This window comes from Morone saxatilis, unplaced genomic scaffold (assembly GCF_004916995.1).
Source record: "Morone saxatilis isolate NCDOM2014 unplaced genomic scaffold, NCSU_SB_2.0 Contig15, whole genome shotgun sequence".
NCBI classification, from domain to species: domain Eukaryota; kingdom Metazoa; phylum Chordata; class Actinopteri; family Moronidae; genus Morone; species Morone saxatilis.
The window spans coordinates 20736900-20759618 of NW_023339707.1; the positions used below are offsets into that span (position 1 = coordinate 20736900).

Sequence of the window (22719 nt, forward strand, 5' to 3'; positions counted from 1 at the left end):
GTTCAAAAAAAAAAAAAGCAATAAAAAGAAAGACATGCATGACCACTGAGGAAATTGGTTCAGCAGTTTATTTGGAGTTTTATTAGAATGTGTTTACAGTCCGGCCATATAATCCCCCCTTAGGAAATGAAAGTCTAAAAAAAGAACATTAGCAAACGTTATAAAATAAGTCTTACATATAGGCTACCAAAGTACTCTGTGTGGTCATTGGTTGGGGAGGGGGGTACAGTATGTTTGCTTTATCACTGTACTACCATTTCTGGGCAGCACAGCAAACAAATGGGCAGGGCACACCAAGCAATTCATCTGAGTTCTGCGGTTGGTTCAAAATGGGTACAAATGAAGGGAGGACTTCACTTATAGCATCAATCTTTAGATAATTATGGGCTGGTAACAAACATCTGTAACAGTCTGCGTCTCCTAATGCTGCCGTCAAAGAATCAACGTAACAGTGCTTTAACATTTAAATAATACAAACCCACTCAGTGTTATGAAAAATGGTGTGAAGTCACTTTGTAGCTTTTCTTCCTAATGGCTTATCTAGAGAGCAAAGTATCTGTAAAACCTGAGTATTTCAAAAAAGATAATTTCATAGAAAAATAACATCTCACAGTATCCATTCAGCTTGGGTTTTTTTTTTTTTGTTCCATAACAGCATTTTTAAAAAAGAGAGCAAAACAAAAGGATGTGCTATTTTGCCATCTTAGACGCGACACTGAGCTCAAATTCTGCAGAGGCTTCTTCCTTCACTTATTATTATTATTATTATTGTGGATTTACAGTAAGGGGCCTTTTTTGGCATGACTGAAATTACTAAACGGCCCGCCCACCTCTCTAGTGTTTGAGACCTCAGAGCAAAAGGTTTTCACAGAAAGAAAAATCAGTGGTTAGGATAAAGTGGTTTATGTTACCAAGGCAACTGTACGTGGCACGATGGGCACAGCACTCTCTAGGAACTAGATAGTGGTTTTGTTCTGACCCCACATACACAATATTAACAGTACAAGAAATATGCACACTGGATGCATATTTTTGGCATCTTTTGCTGACTTCTGAAGTAGGGTACAACATAGAGTATCCTTATCCGCACTCAAGCAGCATATTACAAAACATTCATGTATGAATTAGGGCAGGTACAATATAGTTCTGTTTACATTTTGAGCCTTCACAAAAGCTATATACCAATTTTCACGTTAAATTCTCATCACACAATATTAAATGATATGATTGGGTAGCTGTTGTATGTAATATATAGATATACTGCATATGTTATATATATATATATATATAGACTTATGATGTATTACAATATGGTAATACAAATAAGGGCTTTGCTCTAGTTAGTATATTATTTACAATAGGTTCTCTTTTTTATTTCTCTACAAATATTTACAGAATATAGATTTCACACCTGCTGTCAAAGGGGATTTACATTATCACAATCAAATATTCAGTTATACGGAACAACATTACAAGTCGAGGCAAGTGTCCACATAAGACAAATATTGTACAAACATGTTACACGGTTTCCTCTCAGACCAGATCGGCGTGGTGTAGTGGAAATGGATGGCTGATAGTCTTGTACAGTTTGCATCATTATTGCTCAGTATCTTCATGAGGTATAATAGAGTGTCTATGCAGTTTTTGTACAGTAGGGGGTTCTTCAGAAAGGACACTGCTAAAGTTATCTTGAAGACAGAGATGCAGAGAGGTGACTGAGACGTAGGAAGTAGAATAAACAAAGGTTTCTGAAATACCTTATTGTCTTGGAAACATCTACAACAAATGCTCCAATGTAAAGAAGAGGAGTGAAACATAGTGAGGGTCACAGTGCCTCAGAAAGAAAGACAATGTCGCTGCTGATTCACCAACCAAACAGACATAACTTTACCATGTTGGTGTCATTTACAAGTTAGAATTTGATATTGACATTTAACATCAGCCAGAGGTCAGCTGTAAAAAGGCACAAAGAATATGACTTCATACTACTGTAGATATCAAAGTGACTGAGAGAAAATGTTGGTAGTGTGGGTAGCTGCAGAAAACAAGTCGAGGTCTAACAGTGTGAAACTGACAGAATCTGATACGGTGTTGTTCAGCTGCTGCATGCTCTACTTCCTGTTAAAAATCAAGAGACAGCGCTTCTTCCTCCTCCCTGCCCCGTCCGCCTCCTGAGGCGCTCGTTCCCCTCTACGACCTGAGCCACCCTCTGCTGGCTGGGTGCGAGCCAGGGGCCTGGCAGCATCTTGGCCCTGCGTCCGCCTGCTTCTGTGGTGGCCAGAGAAAGGCCTGAGATGCTGGCAGCAGACACGCTGCCGTCAGATTGGCTGCCTCCAGACTCTGACTCATCGTCCCCCAGCTGCTCTATGGACAGTGTGGAGGTGAGGAAGGAGAAGGGCTTTCTCTGTGACACCGGATCTATCACAGCAACACTTGGGAAACGCCTCTCGGCACGCTCGCTCTGTGCATTGTCGTCTTTCTGATCCTCATTCAGCTCTGTCTCACTATTTTCACGCCTGTCATTGCCCCATGACCCCTCGTGCTCCTTCTCTTTTGCCACCTCCCCGTTTCCATCATTCTCCACCTCCCAGTTTTGTTTGGGACTGGGAAGCTTTTGGTGAGGACTTGGAATGGGAAGGAAAACATCGTCTTCACCCTCTTCATTCTCTTCAATCTCTAAACTGACTCTCTCCTCTAACTCCTCAGTCTTTTCTTCCACCTTTTCCTCAACAGCAGGTACCTCCTGCTCTACCTGTTGCTCAGGCTCTTCAGCCTCTGGCTTCCTCACCCCCTCCTCACTTCTACTTTTCCTCCCTCTGCTTTTGCTCCTTCCCCTCTCCCTCTTCCTTCCCCTCACTGTCCCTCTTTCCGTCTCACTATCATCATGATTGCCGAGGGCATCTCTCTTTAAACTCTGAGTGCCCTTTTTTCTCCTCCTCCTCTTTTTGTCCCTGGCTTCCCGAGACCCCTCTCCGCGCTCAGAGATGGGGCTTTGTAAACCAGAGCGCCCTCCTCCCTCTGAGACCCCTCTCCTCCTTCTTCTTCCCATCTGTTCCCCTCTCTCGCGTCCATTTGAAGACCTGCTTCTCCTCTTCTGCTTGGAGCTGTGCCCCTTCTGCCCGGTGGAGTCTACTGCAGCCAAACCCTGCTCCTTGGGGTGACGCAGGAGGGAGGGGGAGGTGATTCTGTGCTCACGGCCTGGGTATATATTATATAGAGAGAGTAGGGGGTGGAGAGAGGAGGAAAAAACAGAGTGAATAGGCAGGTAAAAGAGAGGAAAAGCTTTATGTAATCTGTTATTAAAGAGCTTTTTTGCCCCCTTTTTTTTTTAGGTGCAATAGGTCATATTGTGTAACAACAGCTGCTTTTTTATTTTAGTGCAACCTTCAGATGAACCTTTATTAGAAATACCCATCTGATTATCAGTATGCTCCATAATAGCGTAATCATGCCATTCTTTTTAAATAATTCAGTGCGACTACAAATTGTGAAGCTGGCAAAGTCTGTTCAGAGGTTGGTCTGAGGGGAACTAAATTGGGCAAGAAATCAGTATAATATAGTACATTTCTACATCATTACTTCAGTTGATGATCAAGATTATCTTAATAATGAGGAGGTCCAACACTACAAGTGAAGACAGCAGCGGTGACTGAGTAGAGGAATGTAGAGAGACAGAAAATGGGAGAACTAACAGGAACCATTACCAACCGCGTATTCTCTGTTCGTCCAATGACATAGAAGCAAGGCTCGCCTAGCTTGGAGTTGGTCATACATAGAGACAAACTGGAGAGCTCCACTGAGAGAAAGAGAAAAAAAAGGGAAAAGACAAGGAAAGAAGGAGTGGAGCAGAAAGGACAGACATGTTTGGAAATAAACCAAGACAAGCGAAATGCAGAAGGGAAATGTGGCGTTGGGAATAAAAAAAGAACAAAAGAACCACAGATGCAGATGGGTTAGAGAACAAGAGAAGAGTAAAAAAAGATAGAAAGTACATTAGTTAGAATCAGTCCCACAGAAATAGGAGAAAGGAGATAAACACACCCGAGACAAATGCAACACACGTAAAAGACATAAGAGCCGCCATTTTTTAATGTCTTATATTTTAAATCTCATATATTCAAAATTTCCCTGTAAACATATGATGGCAACTGAAATATTCCTCAAAGCTCCCACTGTGTCTCACCATAGTCAGGCACGTAGCCGTTTCCTCTCTTGAGCACCAGGTGTATGCGGTGGCCTCCTCTGCGGATCTGCTCGACCGCCTGGCTGTGGGTCATCCCTGCTGTACTGTCCCCATTGATCTCTACAAGCTGATCACTGACCTGCAGCCACGGCACACAAACACAACATTACTTTAAATATTGGATCTAATATCTCTCTATCTCTATTAAAGTAACATTTACAGTAGTATTTGCATAACAGTTACTAAGATGGCCTTTTTTCACAGCTTGAATTTTGATCATGGCAGGAAAAGCACAGGTAGGACTAATAACATGAACAATGACTCTGTCTCAGTCTCCCAGTAATCCTTTATAGTGTGCATGCTCATAATTACAATGCTAACATGTTTATGTTAAGCAGATAGCTCTACTTCATCATCTTAATTTTAGCATGCTAACATTAGTTAGTACTGAACACCAAGTACAACTGAGGAAGGTGAAAATATAATTGGTTTAAATGATTTTTGGTTATAAAATAAAATGTGACCTGATGTTACTGACTGAAAATGTTGTGAATCTATATATAAAATAAAGAAATAAATCAACGCAATCATGGTATAACAATCAGAATTTGGCAACATTTGAATCAAAATGTGATGTGGGATTGATTACTTATGCTGCCAAGTCTCTGTCAATTAACCCCAATCAAACCACACTTACACAGTCCTGATGAATCAGACTGTGTGTTCTCTTTATGAATAATACAAAAGGAGGGCTTTTTTTAACACTTTAACTTAACACTTCGTCATGAATATTTAACGTTATTGAGAAAAACATTCTCAGGGAAGTGTCTCACTTTGACTAAAAAATGAGAGAAAATGTAATCACAGCACATTTTTACATAACAGAGCAACAGAATAAGAGTACAGATTTGTTTTGTATTTAGAAGTACACTGTTATTAATCAACCCAGAATTCATCAAATGGAAATCTGCTGTTTGCTTATTCAAAAGACAGAGAAGATGATACAAATACAGAGGATAATACAGATGTGTGTACACTACAGCAAAAGAGTAGGATATGCATGTTTACTGAGAGACACACCTGCATTTTTTGACTGCGTGATGCCGGCCCCCCCTCCATCAGTCCCAAGACGTAGAGGCCCATGTTATACTCACTGCCCCCTCGGAGGCTGAAGCCGAAGCCTGAGGGGCCACGATCCAGGTCTACACTGTAATACCTTGAATCACGCTGGGAGACGAGTGCAGAGAGGGTAAGAAGGAGGCTGGAAATATTATACACTGGCAGTGGACAAGATGAGCTACAGAAAGAGACCATGAGTTACACATTATGATTCTGGTGCTGCTCTCACCTTTGGACGTGACCTCTGACCCTTTTTGCTTCTGTGACCGGGTTCATACTCAGTGGTTTCTGCTGAAAGGCTTGAAGTATCTGAAAAAAAGATGATGATTGAAGTCAAATTATGAATTAAGGCTGTATATTCGCGTTACCTGGATACGTATGTCTATGCTTACAGGTGCTGGGCCGGGGGACAATGGTGAGACGTAGAGTATTTCCCGCTCGACGGAGGATCTGAGCAAGCTCCCGATGAGGCAGAGTCACCACTGAGCGTCCCTCCACTGCCTCTAATCGATCTCCAGGCCGGATCTGACCACTCTTGGACGCTGGGCTGCCTCGACGGACTGTCACAAACCGGTGAGGGAGAAGTGAAGCAGCTGAAGAGAGGACAGAAAATATCAGTTACTACCTTAAATAACTTGTACATTACATGTTGAGTAGTTCATACACGAGTAAAGTTGCAGCTAAAACATGAAACTCCATCAAATCCCAAAACTTTCCTTTTATCAGAAGGCAGTGAATAATAAGTGGGGTCAAATTTAAAAGCTGGAAGATTTACTTCACCAGTGCCTTTGCCAGAATTCCTAAAACAAGCTGTAATTAAGCTTTGGATCGTTTTTGGCAGGGTTTACTTTATAAATTTCTTTCTACAGAAACCTTTCTTTACACCTCCCCCACTGTCTCCTTGAAACACTCTCCTCTTCTCCTTCATCTTCCCATCTATCAACCTATCTCTCCATCCGCTGACACAACGGCTACTGTTTTTCGCCAGTCAATGATTTGTCTTCTACCTCAAGAACACACTGTCATGGAACACAAGCTTTTTAGCAATATTTTCCTGTCCTGGATCTGTCAAACTGCACATAAGAACAGGCTTAAGATATTTACACTTCAGTTTTAGATGGCGTCAGTGATTTTTTAGGCTCAGCTCTTCTAAGATCCACAAATTTGCAGTATGTCTGCATTAGTATGCCACTAGCATACAAAAACACACACAGCAATATTTTGTTCTTTCTCCTCTGTGTGGGAAAACGCTGGCTGTCTTATCCCAGCCACTTCACCGCTCAAACACAGCACATTATCACTCCCACTATACACAGGCGATGATGTGCAAGTGTTCCTGTCTTTTTTGTCAGATTCAACTGACCTCTGAATTGAAGTGTGGGTACAATGTGAGCAGGGAAAATATGCTAAGATAAGAACTCAATTTGTCTTATCTTCTGTACAAAGAGATAACTCACAATTAACCTCAACTCTGGTCAGTGTCTGAGGTTGATGAGAAAAGTATCAAGCAGCCTAAAAATAAATTTGCTTTCATTAATCTCCTGCACCAACTAAAAAGCTTCTTACAGTTTTTAGCTGGACAATCTTTCCCTGTCTGCTTAGACTTCTGATTCTATCTTCTGTTCCTCTTTCTGTATCTTAGTAAACTCCCTATTACTCTCTCTCTGACCCCCCTTTGAGTGTATGCTGTGCTTTGGCGACAGCTGGCTCCTCTAGAGTCTTGCCAGTGGCCTTATGTAACCCATCAGGGAGCATAAACATTTTGAGACTCTCATTCAGCTGAGGTACACAGTCAGTATAGCTCTCCAGGATAAAAATAGCATCTGTAAATCGCCGTATAGAGCGCCATGACATGATTGTTAACAGCTTAAAACTGTAAGTGTGGCAGCTAGGAATAGGAGATGAAGTGTATGTCACGTTGGAATGATAATAATCGTTAAAAGGTACAGCCTATAATTCAGAGTTCGGAGACACATCTCCAGTCTGGGCCTAATCTGGGTGACCCAGGCAGAAACGGCAATCAGGTCAAATCAAAGCCAAGGCAGCTTTGCAATATTCTAATCATGCATAATACATCGGTCCAACATCAACAGTCGCCAAACACATGAATGCACATGCAACAGCTATACACACCCAGCACTGTGCACACACACTCACACACGCATGTGCAAAACCCCACACATACACAGTGACTCACACGCAGAGGGATTGGGACAGATGTACCCACACACACACACACACACACAAACACACGCTTAAACTACACACAGATGCATCCAAATGGACTGCTTTATATTAGTGTCTTTTCCTCTGGCTCTCCATGTTCTCCTGTCCAGAGTAATCCCACTGCGGTATGCCCAGAAGCCAGCCAGCCTCTGACGTGCTGCACTGATAACCGCTCAGGAGCAGTGGCAGCCCCCCTCCCTCGCCATCGTAAAATCCCCCTCTGCAGCCCAGATGCATCAGCCGGTGCAGACATCCCCACGGCAGCCTGCAGATGCTTAGTGCATGTCGGAGACCGGTGAGAGCACTGTTGATCTTTAGCTCATTCATACAGTAGTGTGTGTGCAGGTTAGTTACGGCTGAACTATTTGTTAACTTCATTCATTTTACTGCACGTGTGGCTCCTGACTCTAATACATAGACCATTACTACGTCACCACACAAATTCCCTTCATCTGTTGTTGCCACTGCAATCATCATCCAGCATAACTGTAAGAAATTACCCTAATACATATCAATCCCATCATCAGTTTGATCAACTATCTCACATCTGGATAATGTGAGCCTCTCGATCTAACTTTCATACTGCCAAAGTCAACACATTTGACTGAGCAAACTTTAGTGTGCAACACAAAATCATATCCTCTAGCTCCTGCACAAAAAAGCTAAACGTAAAACACTGCACCAAACCAGTACCCTCCCATTTTTCAGTAAACATGAAATGAGAAGTGGAGCAAATAATTACGTTTGGACTCCTTCACAGTTTTCAAAGCAGACTGTAGTCTCTCCAACATGGCTGTTTGATTAGCATGCGCAGAAAAACAAAACACAAAAAAATCCTAGATTCCGTGTCAGGCAGCTTGGAGGTGTTGAGATTCACATGTAACGGTCAACAGGAGCTAAAACACAGGTCTGCTGTCGCCTCTGCTGCTCCTCTGCAAGGGAAATGCTCAGCGTAGCATTTCTGTTAAGCATTCAGAGAGCAACAGAGAGAGCGGGAGGTGAAGGGAGGGAAAGAGAGAGAGAAGAAGAGAGAGAGAGAGAGGGAGAGTTTTAATCTTTTGAAAAACCAGACAGGATGCTTTTACTGCAGAGTAAAGGGGTGTGAGGGAGAGAGGGAGAGAGAGGGAGAGTGGGCGGGAGCTTGTGAGGGACAGAGTGGTGGAGAGAAAGACTGATGAGAGGAAGAGAGCGGGAGAGACGGGAAGAGTAAATGATAGAGGATAAAGGCAGATATGGAGAGACAGAGGGGACCTCTTTCTGTGACATGACAGGAGTGAAATGAAGGGGAGAATGAGGACACAGTGGGGATAGAGGTTTGAGGAAGGAGGGAGGGTCTCTTTACTGCAGAGACAGGTGCAACTACAACCTTAATCTCACCATGAGAACATAAACGTGTGTTTGCTTGGGCCATAAAGCAAATTGAACTGCATCAAACTAGAACAGAGGGCAGCCAATACAAGACAAAAGAAGGGGAGAGTGGGTAATACATCACAGAGATGCTGCGGTTAAACTGCTATTCATAAGCACTACACTAAAAGCTAATAAGGGCAAGACGTGTTCACTTCCCAGACAGAACATAAACAAGCCTCAACGTCCTGTCAGGTCAGAGCGGATAGAGAAAGGCAGAGCAGGATGCAAGTCATATGATACTTTTGACAAAAGGTCATTCTGCAGGACACACTTGAGCTGATAAAATGAATTAAAAGAGCACGGCTACATATAAAACCTGTAAATAACCTATAAATGTCTTAAAGGTAAAGCTTGACGTTTGGGGAACTACGCATATTCGCTTTGTGCTGAGAGTTAGATGAGAACATCAATATCATGTCTGTACAATAAATATGATGGTTGTTACCTATGGATAGAACCTGACTAGCTGTTTGCCCCAGTCTCCAGTCTTTATGCTAAGCTAAGCTAATTTGCCGCTCGCTCTAGCTTCATATTTATAGTAGTATTGATCTTTGAGTAAGCGTGTAACATCAAACTATTCCTTTAATAAGCCCGTCCATTGGTCATTGACGCATGAGATTCTGAATGCAATATCAGCTCCATCCCTCAGGATCACACGTAGGTGCAGGTAAATCACACACACCCACACACAAAGAAAATGTAAGCCTACGGGTACAGGAACAAAGGCATGTACAGTATGTATGTGTGTGTGTGTAAAGTGAAACATGGGGCTTTGCAAGATCCTTCCAGAAATCCTTCCTTCTTTTTTTTTATTTTAGCAGTAAGACTTTTCATGTATGTAGACAGAACAATGCAACAACTTCAACAATGCAAAAAAAAACTGGAACCAAACTGGAAAAAACAACACTTCAGAAAGGGTTGATGATGCATCATGACTCATCCAGTGGCATGTGGCCACAGTGACCACTTTTTAAACTGTAATTACCTAATGGTGCGCCTGTCCACAAGGGCATCCAAATGAAACCCCTGGGCAGGTAACCAAATGGTTTTACTGGGCCAGAAAAGTTCAACTTATGCTGTGTAATGCCGTCCAGTTCTACTTCAGATTATTAGATTAAAAAATATAGTTTTACAAACCAAAACGCGTGCTACATTTAATCCATTTAACTTGATACACACGTTGCACAGTATGATTTGTCGCTTTCTAGTTGGCTCTCACCTTTGCCATTCTCCACATCCTGAGATGCAATGACGAACCCAAATCCCTCTCCTGGCTTTCTCCTCAGCTCCACATCAAACCCACGGAGAGGCCGAGTTCGTTCGCCATCCTGCCTCTCCAGACCTGAATCAGGCACTGTGACTCCTCCTGCCTCGTCCTCCAGGCCTGTGTTGATCCAGTCTTTGGGTTCCATGGTCAGGGTCACTGGAATCGACTCCAAGAAACTCGTGCTCTGGATCAGCGAGGAGCGCATCTGCGCTGGGGATGGAGGGGTGCTAATGGAAGTACGGGGCATAGGCAGCACTTCTGGGAGCACAGAGGAGTTGTCTGAAGGTGGAGGAGGGGGGCGGAGTAGAGGTGGAGGGAGTCTCCGATTAGGGCCAGGGGAGACGGTTGAATGATAGATGCCTGATAATGAGAGAGAATATAACTGTGAGATGAATTTAGCCACAGTGAATACTTGTCAGTTACTAAAATCACTGACTCTACAATGAATGTGAGTCATTTACCTCCTCTGTAAACCAACAAGATGACTTCTGCCTGCTTGGTGTGTTCCAGGAGAACTGTTTGTACCTGTCAACAAACATATAATTATATAGTGACTCATATTGAGATTATTTGGTTATATTTGACACCTTTTAAGGTGGTGTTCATGTCTCAAATTGAATTAAAGCACCACACTGCTGATTTAACCTGTTTTAACCCAGTGGTTCCCAACCTGGGGGAAGGAAAGTAAGGATAATCACGCTTCAATTGACTGCAACTCATGCACCCTGTGACAAGCGGACACTGCTTTAAGGTGTGGAACCACCGTTTAAACCAGCCACTATGAATTGTGTTTCGTTCACATTACTTCTCCTGACTTCCCTCCCATTTGGTCCTCCACTACCTGTGCAAAGCTAAGGCTCTGGACATCCGCTCCGTTGATTTTGACAATAGCATCCCCTGGCTGCAGGGAGTTGCACTGCTTCCTGTCCCAGACTCTTTTCACTATAGTCATCCTGCCTCCTGGTCCGCCAGCCGTCACGCTGAAGCCAAGTCCTCGGTCTCCTTCACTCTGGGCCAAGGCCACCGGCACCAGCTCCCCTCCACTGAAACTGCCCATACTCATCGCCCCAGGAGAAGACACACTGCTGGGACTTGCAGTGGGGCTGGAGTTGCCATGGTAACCATTGAAGCTGCGGTGGTGAGGGCTGTCAGGGGTCAGGGGTGGTCTTAGTGAGGTCTGCGGTCTGAATAGGCGGGAGTGCGCACTGTGGGGGCCGCCGGGGGATGACATCGGCCTCCTCGGTGACTGAGGCAGGGGCAGCCGGGACCCCGACAGGGTGCAGGTGGACAGATCACTCTCAGACGACTTGGACGTGCCGTAACGAAAAGGATGAGGGGGTGTCGAGAGGGAGTTGTTGTTGTGATTACGGATCATTGATGCCCTAATGAGAAAGAATAGGAGAGTCGAAAATCAATAGAAAATACAGAAAGTCTTTGTTTTGACACATACAGTATTCTGATAGTGTGTGAATGTTTAGGGTGACAAAGAATGCTTGTTTTCATTATGATTATAAAATGTCAAAATGCTCATCACAATTTCCTAGAGTCCAAAGTGACATCTTCATATTGCTTGTATTGTCCAATCGAAACCTAAAGATATTTTATTGACTATCACATATGACAAAAAAAGTACCAAATCCTGACATTTAAGAAGCTGGAGCCATTTAACATTTGGAATTGAAAATGATTAATCAATTATCCAAATATCTGCTGAATACTTTTTTGACCTTGTTGAAACTCACACCTACGGGTAGTGTTGCTGCTATTTCTAACTTGCCACTGCAGCCTGTACAGCAGACTCTATGTGATGCATTTCCTCTCATTACTTGAACAAAAGTTAACTACTTAAATACACCAGCATTTTATTGTATTATTATTGGGTCAAATCTAATTTTTCATTCAGTCTCATTTGAATCTCAGAGCTCATTCCCCACAGCTGGACCTCATAGACACCAGTCTTATTTGGAAAAAGTGAATTTGAAATAAAAGGTAAACTTTTAAATTATAGCACCATTCAAAATCACTTTTGAATCACTGCAATTAACTGCTAATAATTACTAATAATTAACTTTTAAAAGGGAATGACAAATTTTAATGAATGCACCTCAAAGGTACAATTTCTGCAGGAACCTTCTTTGTGCCATACGTCTAAGTGTTACCTGTGTGAACCAATGGCAGAAACAACTTCACTGTCACTCTGGCTGGCAAGCGTTGGGTCGAATGACTGCAGCCTGGCTAAACTTCTCAGGGAACGAGGAGGACGCAGGGGGGAGGAGGAGGGGGCAGGGTTGCTCATACTGGAGCGTCTGTATGAGGGTGGCTGTCTGGTGGCGAAGGATGTGGCATTTCCATTAGAGTCTAGAGTCATCCCTGGTTCCATGTAGCTCCCGTCACTGTGGACCCCGTTAAAATTAAAGTGCTGGGCTTGGGGAGTGGGTGTTGGGAGGCGAGGTAGTTGGTGAAGAGGCTGAGGCTGGGTGGTGGTGGGTGGTAGGATGGGGTCTCCGCTGTCCAGTAGCCTTGGCGGGGGCTGCTTGGGACAACCGTCATGATTGTAGAGCATGGGATACCCTCTTCTAACCTCTACATCCACACTGTGGCCCACAGGCACAGACTTGAGCATCTCTACCACCTCTTTGTGAGACACTCCTAACACACAAACGTCATTGATGTACACCAGGATGTCCGCTAATAAAGCATAAAAAGACAGCACATGGATAGAGATATCATTACAACACAGTTCAAATAATACTTTGCTGCAAAATGACACACCTCTGTGGTTACAATTTGTTTTTATGTATTAATGCTTCAACTTTTTTGACAATTTTCATATGCTTGAGTGTGCAGATAAGTGCAGTTTGCAAACTAAAAACACTATCTCTGTGTTTTGTGTGGGTGCTGACTAATCCAACAAACTAATCCCCCTAAACCAGCCTATTAACAGATATGAACTAGATCAGTCCCTGCAGAGACAGGCTGTGCTGTGGCATCCTAAAGTGGTAATATCTGCCTATATGGGTATTTGTGTGTGTGTGTGTGTATGTGTGTGTCTGTGAAGTAGATGTGCACCGTTGCATATGCGTGTTTTATGATAGCTTGATTATGGTGTTCTAGTCCTGAGGATTAAGGGCTGATTGTGATATAAACTTGCAGCGGGAGATCAAAATTCCAGATGTGTAATCCCAAAGAGTGGAGAAAGAGAAGTACAGAGATAGGCTGTTAAGATATACCACTGATTAAAATATTTTTCGTTCTGCAAGATTGTAGCAGCCATAGTTACAGCTCTCAATCTGCAGCTATGGTAAATCTTGTGCAATTACTAAATAAAATGACTAAATAATATAACAGTAAGTATTGTCTTTGTGCGTGTGACAATGTGTCCCCTCCACTCTTCAGTTCGCTCACATATCTTTTTTTTTTTAGCAATTAATTTCTGCTATCTTTCTGATGCAGTAATCATCCCTGGTTCATACCATCTTACCTGTCTTGAGCGCTGAGGGTCCACTTGCAGTCACACTGTAAACCTGAAGGAACTCCCTTGGCCTGCTGCCCCCGACAATATTGAAACCAAACCCTCTGGAGCCCTTGGTCAAGTGTGTGTGCACAGGGAAACCCCTGAGCTCCCCAGGCTGGTCTGTGAACCCTGGTAGTCACCGTAGTATACAGAAACAGAGAGACAGAGAGGATGAGATAATGGTGATGCTTACCTCCAAGGAAAAGTTGTCAAAGTCTTCAAGGCAGCAAGGGTTTAAAAGAAAACAACAAAACACTAGAGTAATATTAGAAAAAGAGAGGAGTTATAACAGTTTCTGTCCTGGATGTGTTTATACGACTAAATGATGACAGGTTTAGGAGTGAGGAAAAAGAGAGAGAGAGTCAGACTCTAAACCTATTGGCAGATGGCTTTTAACAAAAAATACTTATAAATAAATAAACATGCACACAAACCGAAAGCATTTGGTGGAAAGATTGCATTAAGGCAGAATCCATTATAGACGACCTCCTTAAAATCAGCAACATAATCCATTAGATTGACCCAACTCAGTGCTGTAATCTGGGTCTTTTATTTACAGTTTACTTTAAATCATCAAATCTGTGGAAAACAGATTTTAATTTCCGCCCATTTTTACTTCTTATTTTAGCCCTAAGTTTGTAAGTGGAGTTGCAACCATTTCAGGTTGCGTAAAGTTAAACACCATCCTAGCACATTATAACAGTATGAGTTTGGATTCCACTTGCACCAGATTTTACAGTAACCCTTTCACATGCAGGTAGTTCTGGCTATAATGGAGATTATATCACCTTCTGCTGGCGAGAGAAGTGTACTGCACTTTACTGGGACAAGCTGGAATCATAGCACCATAACAGATGGGTTTCTTACAGTTTGCAATCAGCCATGTCAGACAAACATCAAAAAGTAGATCATGCCCTTGTTCTTTTAAAAGCGAATCATGTGACCAAATTATGAAATTAAGTTGCCAGTCACATGCCATCCATGTGTGGACTCCATGTGTGGAAAGTCTGGCTCTTTGCCAGCAGCTCCGAGCTTTAGGCCTTAATCACTTACATGTCTCTGTTCAGCTAAAAGCTCATTCCATCTCATTTGACTCTAACAAGCTGGCTGTGTCTGTTACTTCCGTTCTTGATAAATATGTAGCTTAATTTAGGCTGTTCAACAGTTAAACGTGTCTCTAGCGTTTCAATAATTACATCCAGAGAGAGAAAGAAAAAGAAACAAAGAGACTCACATTCATTTTTATAGACGGTCTCCCTGCTTGAAGCTCGAGGACTCTGCCAGCTGGTCCTCCTCGGGTTGCGACTTTGAGAGACAAAAGGGGGAAAAGCTAAAGAAAAGGCTCCCTCTTCAGAAACATAATAGCATTGGATATAATATGACAGCATTGGAATTCAATACACTCAGAACAGAGATGCCATCCATTGATAGACAAGACAACTTTGCATAGCAGCTCCACTATATTCAGAGCATGCTCAAAGGAATAGGTCGGCATTTCGGGAACACGAATATTCACGTTCTTGCTGAGAGCTTGATGAAAAGATCATTACCAGTCTCTTATCCGTCTGTTAAATAGGAAGCTGGAAACAAGAGGCAGTTAGCTTAGCATAAACAAAACAGGGGAAGCAGCAAACCTGGCTTTGTCCAAAGGTAACAAAATCTGCCTACCTACACTTCTAAATTCAGTAAATAACTATATAACTTAATTTTTTTAATTTATACCAAAACTGAAGTACAAAAACGTTTACGAGAGGGGTATGCTCTTCTGTCGAAATCTGTTTCCCCCTCAAATAGTGTACAGTTTTTCCTGTACCATTGACCTCAGTGATTGGGATTAGGGCTTAGGTTAGTTATCATAGACTCCAGTCCAGTGTGTAACATTGAGGAGGATCTATTGGCAGAAATTAACTGTAATATTAATTGGTATGTTGTCCATTAGTGTATAATCAACTGAATGTAAGAATCATGGTGTTTTTGCTACCTTTTACCTCCACAGGGAGCGGGTCTTCCTCTACCGAGGCTGCCATGTTGAACCACCATGTTTCTGCAGTAGCTCAGAATGAACAAACCAAACATTGGCTCTAGATATGGCCTCTCCTCTTTGTTGCAAGAGTTTTGTAGCCACTGTAGTTTCTCCTACAAGCTTAGAATTTCACTACTAGATGCCACCGAATCACACACAGGTCCTTTAACTGGTCGGCATTAGGATGGTCGGGTTGAAGTTAAGCATCTGAGAAAATGGCTTGTCGAGGTTAGCGATACGTTTGGTCTCAGGATGGGTAAGGGGAATCACCAATTGGTAGGGAAATACTGAGCCGCCAGAAACACTGACCATAAAAACCACAACTTGTAAATTAATATGTATGAATTAAACAGACAAGATATAACGTGTTAAGTCAGAGCAAGGCTAGCTGTGAGTTTCCCACTGTTCCCAGTCCCTTTCACAGATTTGTGAAGAGCAGGTAGATACTCACTCTATGTAGTGAGACTCTCCTGGGTCACTGAAGGCCAGCTCCCAGTGATCCGGCATCACTCCTCTCACCCTGGCACCACTTCTGCTGCCGATTATCCCGTTCTCTATGGCACGACCATCCCCGCTGCTGGATGCCCGGGGCCGAACGGGGGACCGATGGAAAGGAGGGGCGCTGCTGCTGACACCTGCAGAGCCTCCTGTAATTATTGTAACAAGAAAGAGTGTTGAAAATCAAAACTGAACAGTGATATATAATTTAACAGATGGTGAAAAAGTTTGCAATCTTTAACGACCTGATGCTGGCAATTTCACTTGGGGCTGTTAAACAAAAAGATCTGAGGTCAGCAGCTTGTCCGTCTTTGTCCCCTCCCTAAGGAGGCAGAGTGTGTGACCATGCATGCCACACTACCGGCGGAAGAAAAATAAGCATATTTTTTTGCCGAGCTGTCCTTGTAGCTGTCCTTCAGCCGTGAGCTCCAGCATGGATCTGAGAGATGTCGGACATAACACAGGCGTCCTGGGTCCTGCAGCACACGACAAGTCCTGCCGAACCCATCCACCCACACAGTTTCACTTCAGAAGATGACTCAGCAGAGGTCAGGGTGTTGGATGGCATTCTCAAACTCCATCCTGCCTGCATCCTGATTCAACCCCCCCAGTCCAGGCTGCCTGCTGCCCTACCTGCCTGTTTGGAGCACTGTCTGGATCTCTGCGTGCCTGTGTTTCTCACCTCCCACTCTGCCTGCCTCTCTCTTATCTTCTGTACCATTCTGGCTCCCTGCCACCACCTTTCCAACACTCTCCCTACCTGCCTCCACCACCACAACCCTGTCGCTGCCTTGCTCCCTTTACCCTAACCATCTAATCTCATACTCGCCTTCTGTTCAGCTCTGGTGTTCTAGTTTCCTGTTGCCATTATTTCTTTAACTCTCCAACACTTCATGATTTTATTTGGGTAGATGATGTAATCAACAGTGGTGGAAAATAATGTTTTTAGGTACTTACTTATTTCCATTTCCATCCACTTATTCAATACTATAATACTATAATTACTATAATTATAATATACCATGTATTATTAGGGCCCGAGCCATGACCCAAATTGCAGATGTTTCCCCCCTCTGAACACATCTACATGTCCAGTCGGCTCCAAACTTCACACGTTTGATTCCCAGCCTGAACACATTTACATGCCAATTACAGTCAGTCGCCTATCGACAACAGGAAGTAAGCTTTGTATAGCAATAGTCATCTGATTTACATGACATTTTCATGGTGTAGTCTACACATGAGATATTGGCACATAACATCTAATAAGTGGCCCTTCTCTAGGGCCACATGGCGGACAGGAACTCATATATGCAGCGTCCCAAACAAATGAATATTCACACTTGAATGACGGATCTGAATACTACTTTAAAGCCCCCTGTTTAACACAATAAACCATGTCTGGTACAATGAGCCACATCTAAAATATAAAAAGTTTTTGCCTTAATAGAAAAAAGAAAAGTAACTGTGTGTTGGCTATTCCAGCGTCTGTTTACGTGTCACAGGACTTCCTCAGTGTTTTTTCCCTCACCTCCCAGTGTGCATGCTCGCCTATCTGCTTACCTCCTTGCCTGTTCGACCTAAGGCAGCCTGACCTTCCTTTGGAGGTGATCCAGCAATCGATGAGGCCACAGCCCCACTGAGAGTTTAGAGCATACTAATCGTGCAAATGATTGATTCATTTGGGTATCAGAGACTGGTGCTATAGATAGAGGGACAATGCAGTATTTAGCTGCTGGCTACAGTGCAGGGCTTAACTGATACATTTTCTAGGGGCCCCAATAAATATGTTACAGTCCACTTATGATACTATTAATAGCGGATTACCTCTTGCTTTTTCCTTGCCCACACATGCTGTCACATAGACCAGTTTTAGCAATACTTGCCTGATAGACCTGAGTCGTCCTCGCTGTTCTCGCCGTCCTCTGCAGTCTTCTCGAGGTTGCTGAGCGATTTGCTGCGTGTGCGGAAGTTTCTGAGCAGGTTGCGGTGTTCCTGGTAGGTGATGGGGGGGCTCTCTGCGCTGATGTGAACAGGTCGAGGTGTGCCGTAGTAATTCCCTGAGACACAGAAGGACAGGAGAAAGGCGTCTTGCCTTGAGAAATGGTATTGCAATGGCCATGTCAAACTGTAAAGTTAAACAGTACATTTGCTAAAAATTTACTAACCAATATTGAAGTAAAGGAAAATGCCCTGTGTCGCAAATAAAATCTATCGACATGAATCTAAAGGCAGTCAGTAACAGCACACAGTCGGCATTAAAAGGTAAATAAAAGATTTTAAATCCAAATATTTAGTAGCAGACTGGGTTCATGTCATTATGCACATATATAACACATACTATATACCTGTATGTATGTGTCTAATGTATCCCCTGAGATCATCTACTGTATGTTCTATATTCTTAGTTCATGCCATCTGCTCCAGCTGCTAAAGAAAAAAATTAAATTACCTCCACCCCTCCATTTGGCTCATGGAGATCCAAATGGGTTGAGGGGAAACATTAGATTACTGAACCTAACAACAAGGTCACCAGCCGTCACCATTTACAGCGTTTACTGCAGGCTACTACATGCACAATGCTGCTGAAACTCCTGATTGCTTCACTGTAGCGATGTGTCTGTCAATGTCACATGTAAGGCAAGTGAGGATGACTTTTATTGCTCCCATTAAACTCGAATAAATTATGGATGCTAATGTATGGAGGCTTTTTAATCAGAGGCAGCACTCTGACCCTTACGAGGGAGGATTCTGCAGGGTAGATACGAGCTGAGCAACACCTGATGGCATTAACATGCAAAAAGAGATGGGATGGCTTTACAACACACGTTCCAGTTATGAACTGTGTAAACCTTATTTATCACAACAACAAAAAACTGCCAATAGATGTTCTTTATTTGTAGGGAACAAAAGTAGAAAAAGAAAATGGTCTTTGAGGGAATAGTTTGATATTTTGGGAAATGAGCTTGAAAAAGAAGCTACAGTCAGCAGCCAGTTAGCACAGGATTGCACAAAAACATGGACTAAAACAGCTTGCTCTGTCTAAAGGGAACAAATACCAACATCACCTCTCAAGCAAACCAATTAACACGTTATATCTTCCTGGAGTCACCCTACCACACAATCAAAAAGTCACTGCAACTGGCCAAGAAAAAGTCTGGCACATAACTCCCATAAATTCTTTACACTTCAGTTTTTGTACATGTGAAGAATAATAATGTGTTAATTATTGAGCTTTAAAGGTGCTGGTTTGTGGCTGTTGTTAAATAATTATATGTTTATGTAATTTTCCAGTATTTAAACACACACACACACACACACACACACTGAAGCACAAGTAATCAAGAAAAGAAAATGTTCTGTCTATCTGTGTTATAATTAAAAGTGCTATAAACTACACTGCATGATAAATCACCATACAGGTTTTGAAGAGAACCCAGCTGCACTAAGTTGCCTGGACAGTTAGTTAAAATGTTGAAATAGTTCAACCTCACCTTTGAACTTTCCACTCTCAAGCAGTGCTCCCGACTCCTCCAAGGAGAAGAACTCCTCGATGGACACAAAGTTGTAGTCTACCCCTGAGATTTCCCCATCTCTGGCCTGTCTGGTTGTACCTGGCAGAGGGAGACAACAGGAAATATTACACCATACATCAGAGCCATGAGGCTAGAAATACTGCCAGCTCTAACATGGATGATACGTCAATTAATCAAGGCCTTTTCCTCTCATCGGGGGTCATAAATCCAGAGTTCAGTGTTTAAACAAAACAGCAATTCAGCAAACTATAAGTAGTCTAAGCATTACGTTAGTGTGATAAATTATATAGAAATATTGCAACAAAAGATAACAACCTAATGGATCTATTGTGATTGTTAGCTATAAACAACCTTAGAAGGAGTAAGCAAATAAAATGTTTGACATTAAAAGTTAATAGCAATTAACAAGTGACTTCTTTAATTACAGCATTTCTCTTGATGTAGTCTCAAGTCAACAGAAACAAACCCACAAACCAAAATTTGCCCTTTGCTATGAAGCGCATGATGATGAGGGTAGGCATTTACCAGGGCCTCTTTGTTATGAACAGATCAATAAGAAGAAAATTAAACATTAATGAGGCACTGTGAAAGTCTTAAAGTCTTTCTATCACCATTGCAAAGATGGAGCACTCGGATGATCAATGGTATGTCATCATAATTGATTCACATTGACCTTGGCCTGGAAGAAAGCAGTGAGTCCAGACCACGGCCGGAAAAGCATCCCATCATTACAGAGTCACTGAGGTAAGCCTCAGTGTTCACTGTGTTTCGACCATGATCTCCTATCCATTAAATACACGTGCAGGCATGTAGTGTGAAATATATCACATTTTATATTACTCATTGGGTCAGATCTGGTGAAATCATTTTAATTTGCAAATTGAACTACAAGGCGACCGTTCTGACCTTGAGACAAGTAATTACTTTCCCAAGACATATGTAATCACAACAAGCCCAAACTAAGGACGAATGTATGTCCTTCTCCTGGAGGACCACATGTAATGTCAGTGTGGGGGCCTGCAGGAGGGAGTCATACCCATCTACCCTATAAAACCCATGATTAATGCACTGCTGTCCTGGGAGCAGTTCTCCCAGCCACAATGACACATACAGGACTGCACAGAGCATGCACACAAACACACATAGACCCAAAAAACCCACAATACACACTCACACACACACCAACATGTAGACACAAAGACATACAGGACTGGACACACAAACATTAGAGAGCATGAGGCAGCTCCATCAGCCTGACCTCTTCCTTCTGTAGCACAAAGTGAGTTTAATGTTAGTCCCGCTCAGCCACAGTGAATGAGGCACTGGCCTCTGATTTTGTGCTAGCATTTATAGCCGGCAGCTGTAATGCCATTTTTATATTTCCACCTGCTCCTTCTATTCCTTTAATTACAAAAGCGTTGGCTTTAGATGGCAAAAGTATATACACAGAACTACCAAAAAACAGTTATATATATTTAGTTAACAGCTATTTTCCTTATTGACAAATCTTGATAAATAAATTCATCATTTGGTTTCTAAAATGTCAGAAAATAGTGAAAAATGCGTCACAACTCTGCTGGAAGTTGGAATCACCGAAAGTTTGGCATTTTTGCTTAAAAAATTACATAAACACTTCAGAAACACAATTGATGCTGACTAATCTTCTGTTGAATCTATTGACTGACTAATCGTTTCAGCTCTAGTTTTCCAATATTGTGACTTGTGCCTTGTGCTTCCCAGGGACGCTCTCTCCAGAGAGGTTTGACCCTCACTTCCCGGCTCATTAGGAAACTGTCTGGTGCTTTTAAAGGGGATGAGAAGGCCTGATGTGATTTGTCATCATTATAGCTCGCTCAAACTCCACCTGCTGATTCTGTATAATGTATTCATTCAGTCCAGCCTGTCTTTCACTTTGTGCCACACTGCACCAGGGTTATATTTTCACCTTTGGTCACAAAAAAAGACAAAAATGAACTGGACACACCCATGTGTACTTGCACCCAGTTAAAGAAAATTAGAGGTTTCTGTGTCTAATTAAATATCTGCTAGCAAATCTCCTGATGACATCTGATGTGTGTAATTCTTCTCCTCCCCTCAGGACACACAGTATCTCTCCAGCTGATATGGTGCGAGGCAGGGATTCATTATCTATGCACCCTCCTAGGAAATATATATGACATGTCAGCGGGGGGACAGGATGGATTATTGACATCTTCTTCTTCCCCGCCTGTCCCTGTAGGCGCTGCACACTGATCCCCTGGGAGAGGGGGGGAGATAGGGATTGAAGAGGTAATTACACAGAACTCTGTATCAACACCCAGAGAGAGCTGTCTGTCAAGATCATTGCACACAAAAAGCTAACAATGAATCCTACAGTTGAAAAGGCCACAGACAGTTTGCCTGACAACGCTGGAGCGAGCATATTAGAATAACTAAATGATGATGGTTCTTATCTCTGACTCACTCTGAAGACAATTAGAAAAGTCTTTTGTGGAGTAGACAGAGACACAGCCAGCCTCAAAACCATGACATTGGCTCTGAATAATCCAAGGGCATATGTGCAAATGGTGAGTGCGATGATATAAATATGAGTGGGAAAGTTCAGGAGGGTAATGTGAGGTCTGCAAAACCTGCACACAGAACAAAATTGTATGAATGAGGGAACAAAAAAAGGGTAGTTTACATACTCAGAGTTGTATAAAGTAGTTTGTTTTGCTGGATGCAGGGATACAGTACATTGCTGTTTGAATACACATTTACCTGCTCCCCACAAGCATCCTGTGTACTTCAGTATGAGCAAACAGTGCCATTAGACTGCAGTCAGCCCCGCCTCTTCCTCCACTTTGGCACTGATAGACATTTGCTTTCAATTTATCCCCCACCCCCCCACCCCCCTACATTATTGATACTAAAGCTTGCATTTACTTAATTCTGTCATTCATT

At 42.7% G+C, this 22719-nt stretch overlaps 1 protein-coding gene across 1 annotated transcript in view; it reads right to left on the reverse strand.

Moving 5' to 3' along the window:
- Positions 1-2908: 2908 nt before the first annotated feature.
- Positions 2909-22719, reverse strand: part of LOC118324601 (membrane-associated guanylate kinase, WW and PDZ domain-containing protein 2) — a 34370-nt gene continuing 14559 nt past the window's right edge. The window contains exons 4-18 of the mRNA XM_035657023.1: positions 19735-19854; positions 18127-18300; positions 16194-16389; positions 14954-15024; positions 13687-13848; positions 12365-12893; positions 11047-11587; positions 10667-10730; positions 10158-10565; positions 5695-5895; positions 5532-5611; positions 5264-5410; positions 4184-4322; positions 3693-3796; positions 2909-3198 (exon numbers count right to left, since the gene is read on the reverse strand). Coding sequence (XP_035512916.1) covers positions 3130-3198; positions 3693-3796; positions 4184-4322; positions 5264-5410; positions 5532-5611; positions 5695-5895; positions 10158-10565; positions 10667-10730; positions 11047-11587; positions 12365-12893; positions 13687-13848; positions 14954-15024; positions 16194-16389; positions 18127-18300; positions 19735-19854 — 3005 coding nt within the window. The 3' untranslated portion in view covers positions 2909-3129. The remainder of the gene's footprint in view (positions 3199-3692; positions 3797-4183; positions 4323-5263; positions 5411-5531; positions 5612-5694; positions 5896-10157; positions 10566-10666; positions 10731-11046; positions 11588-12364; positions 12894-13686; positions 13849-14953; positions 15025-16193; positions 16390-18126; positions 18301-19734; positions 19855-22719) is intronic.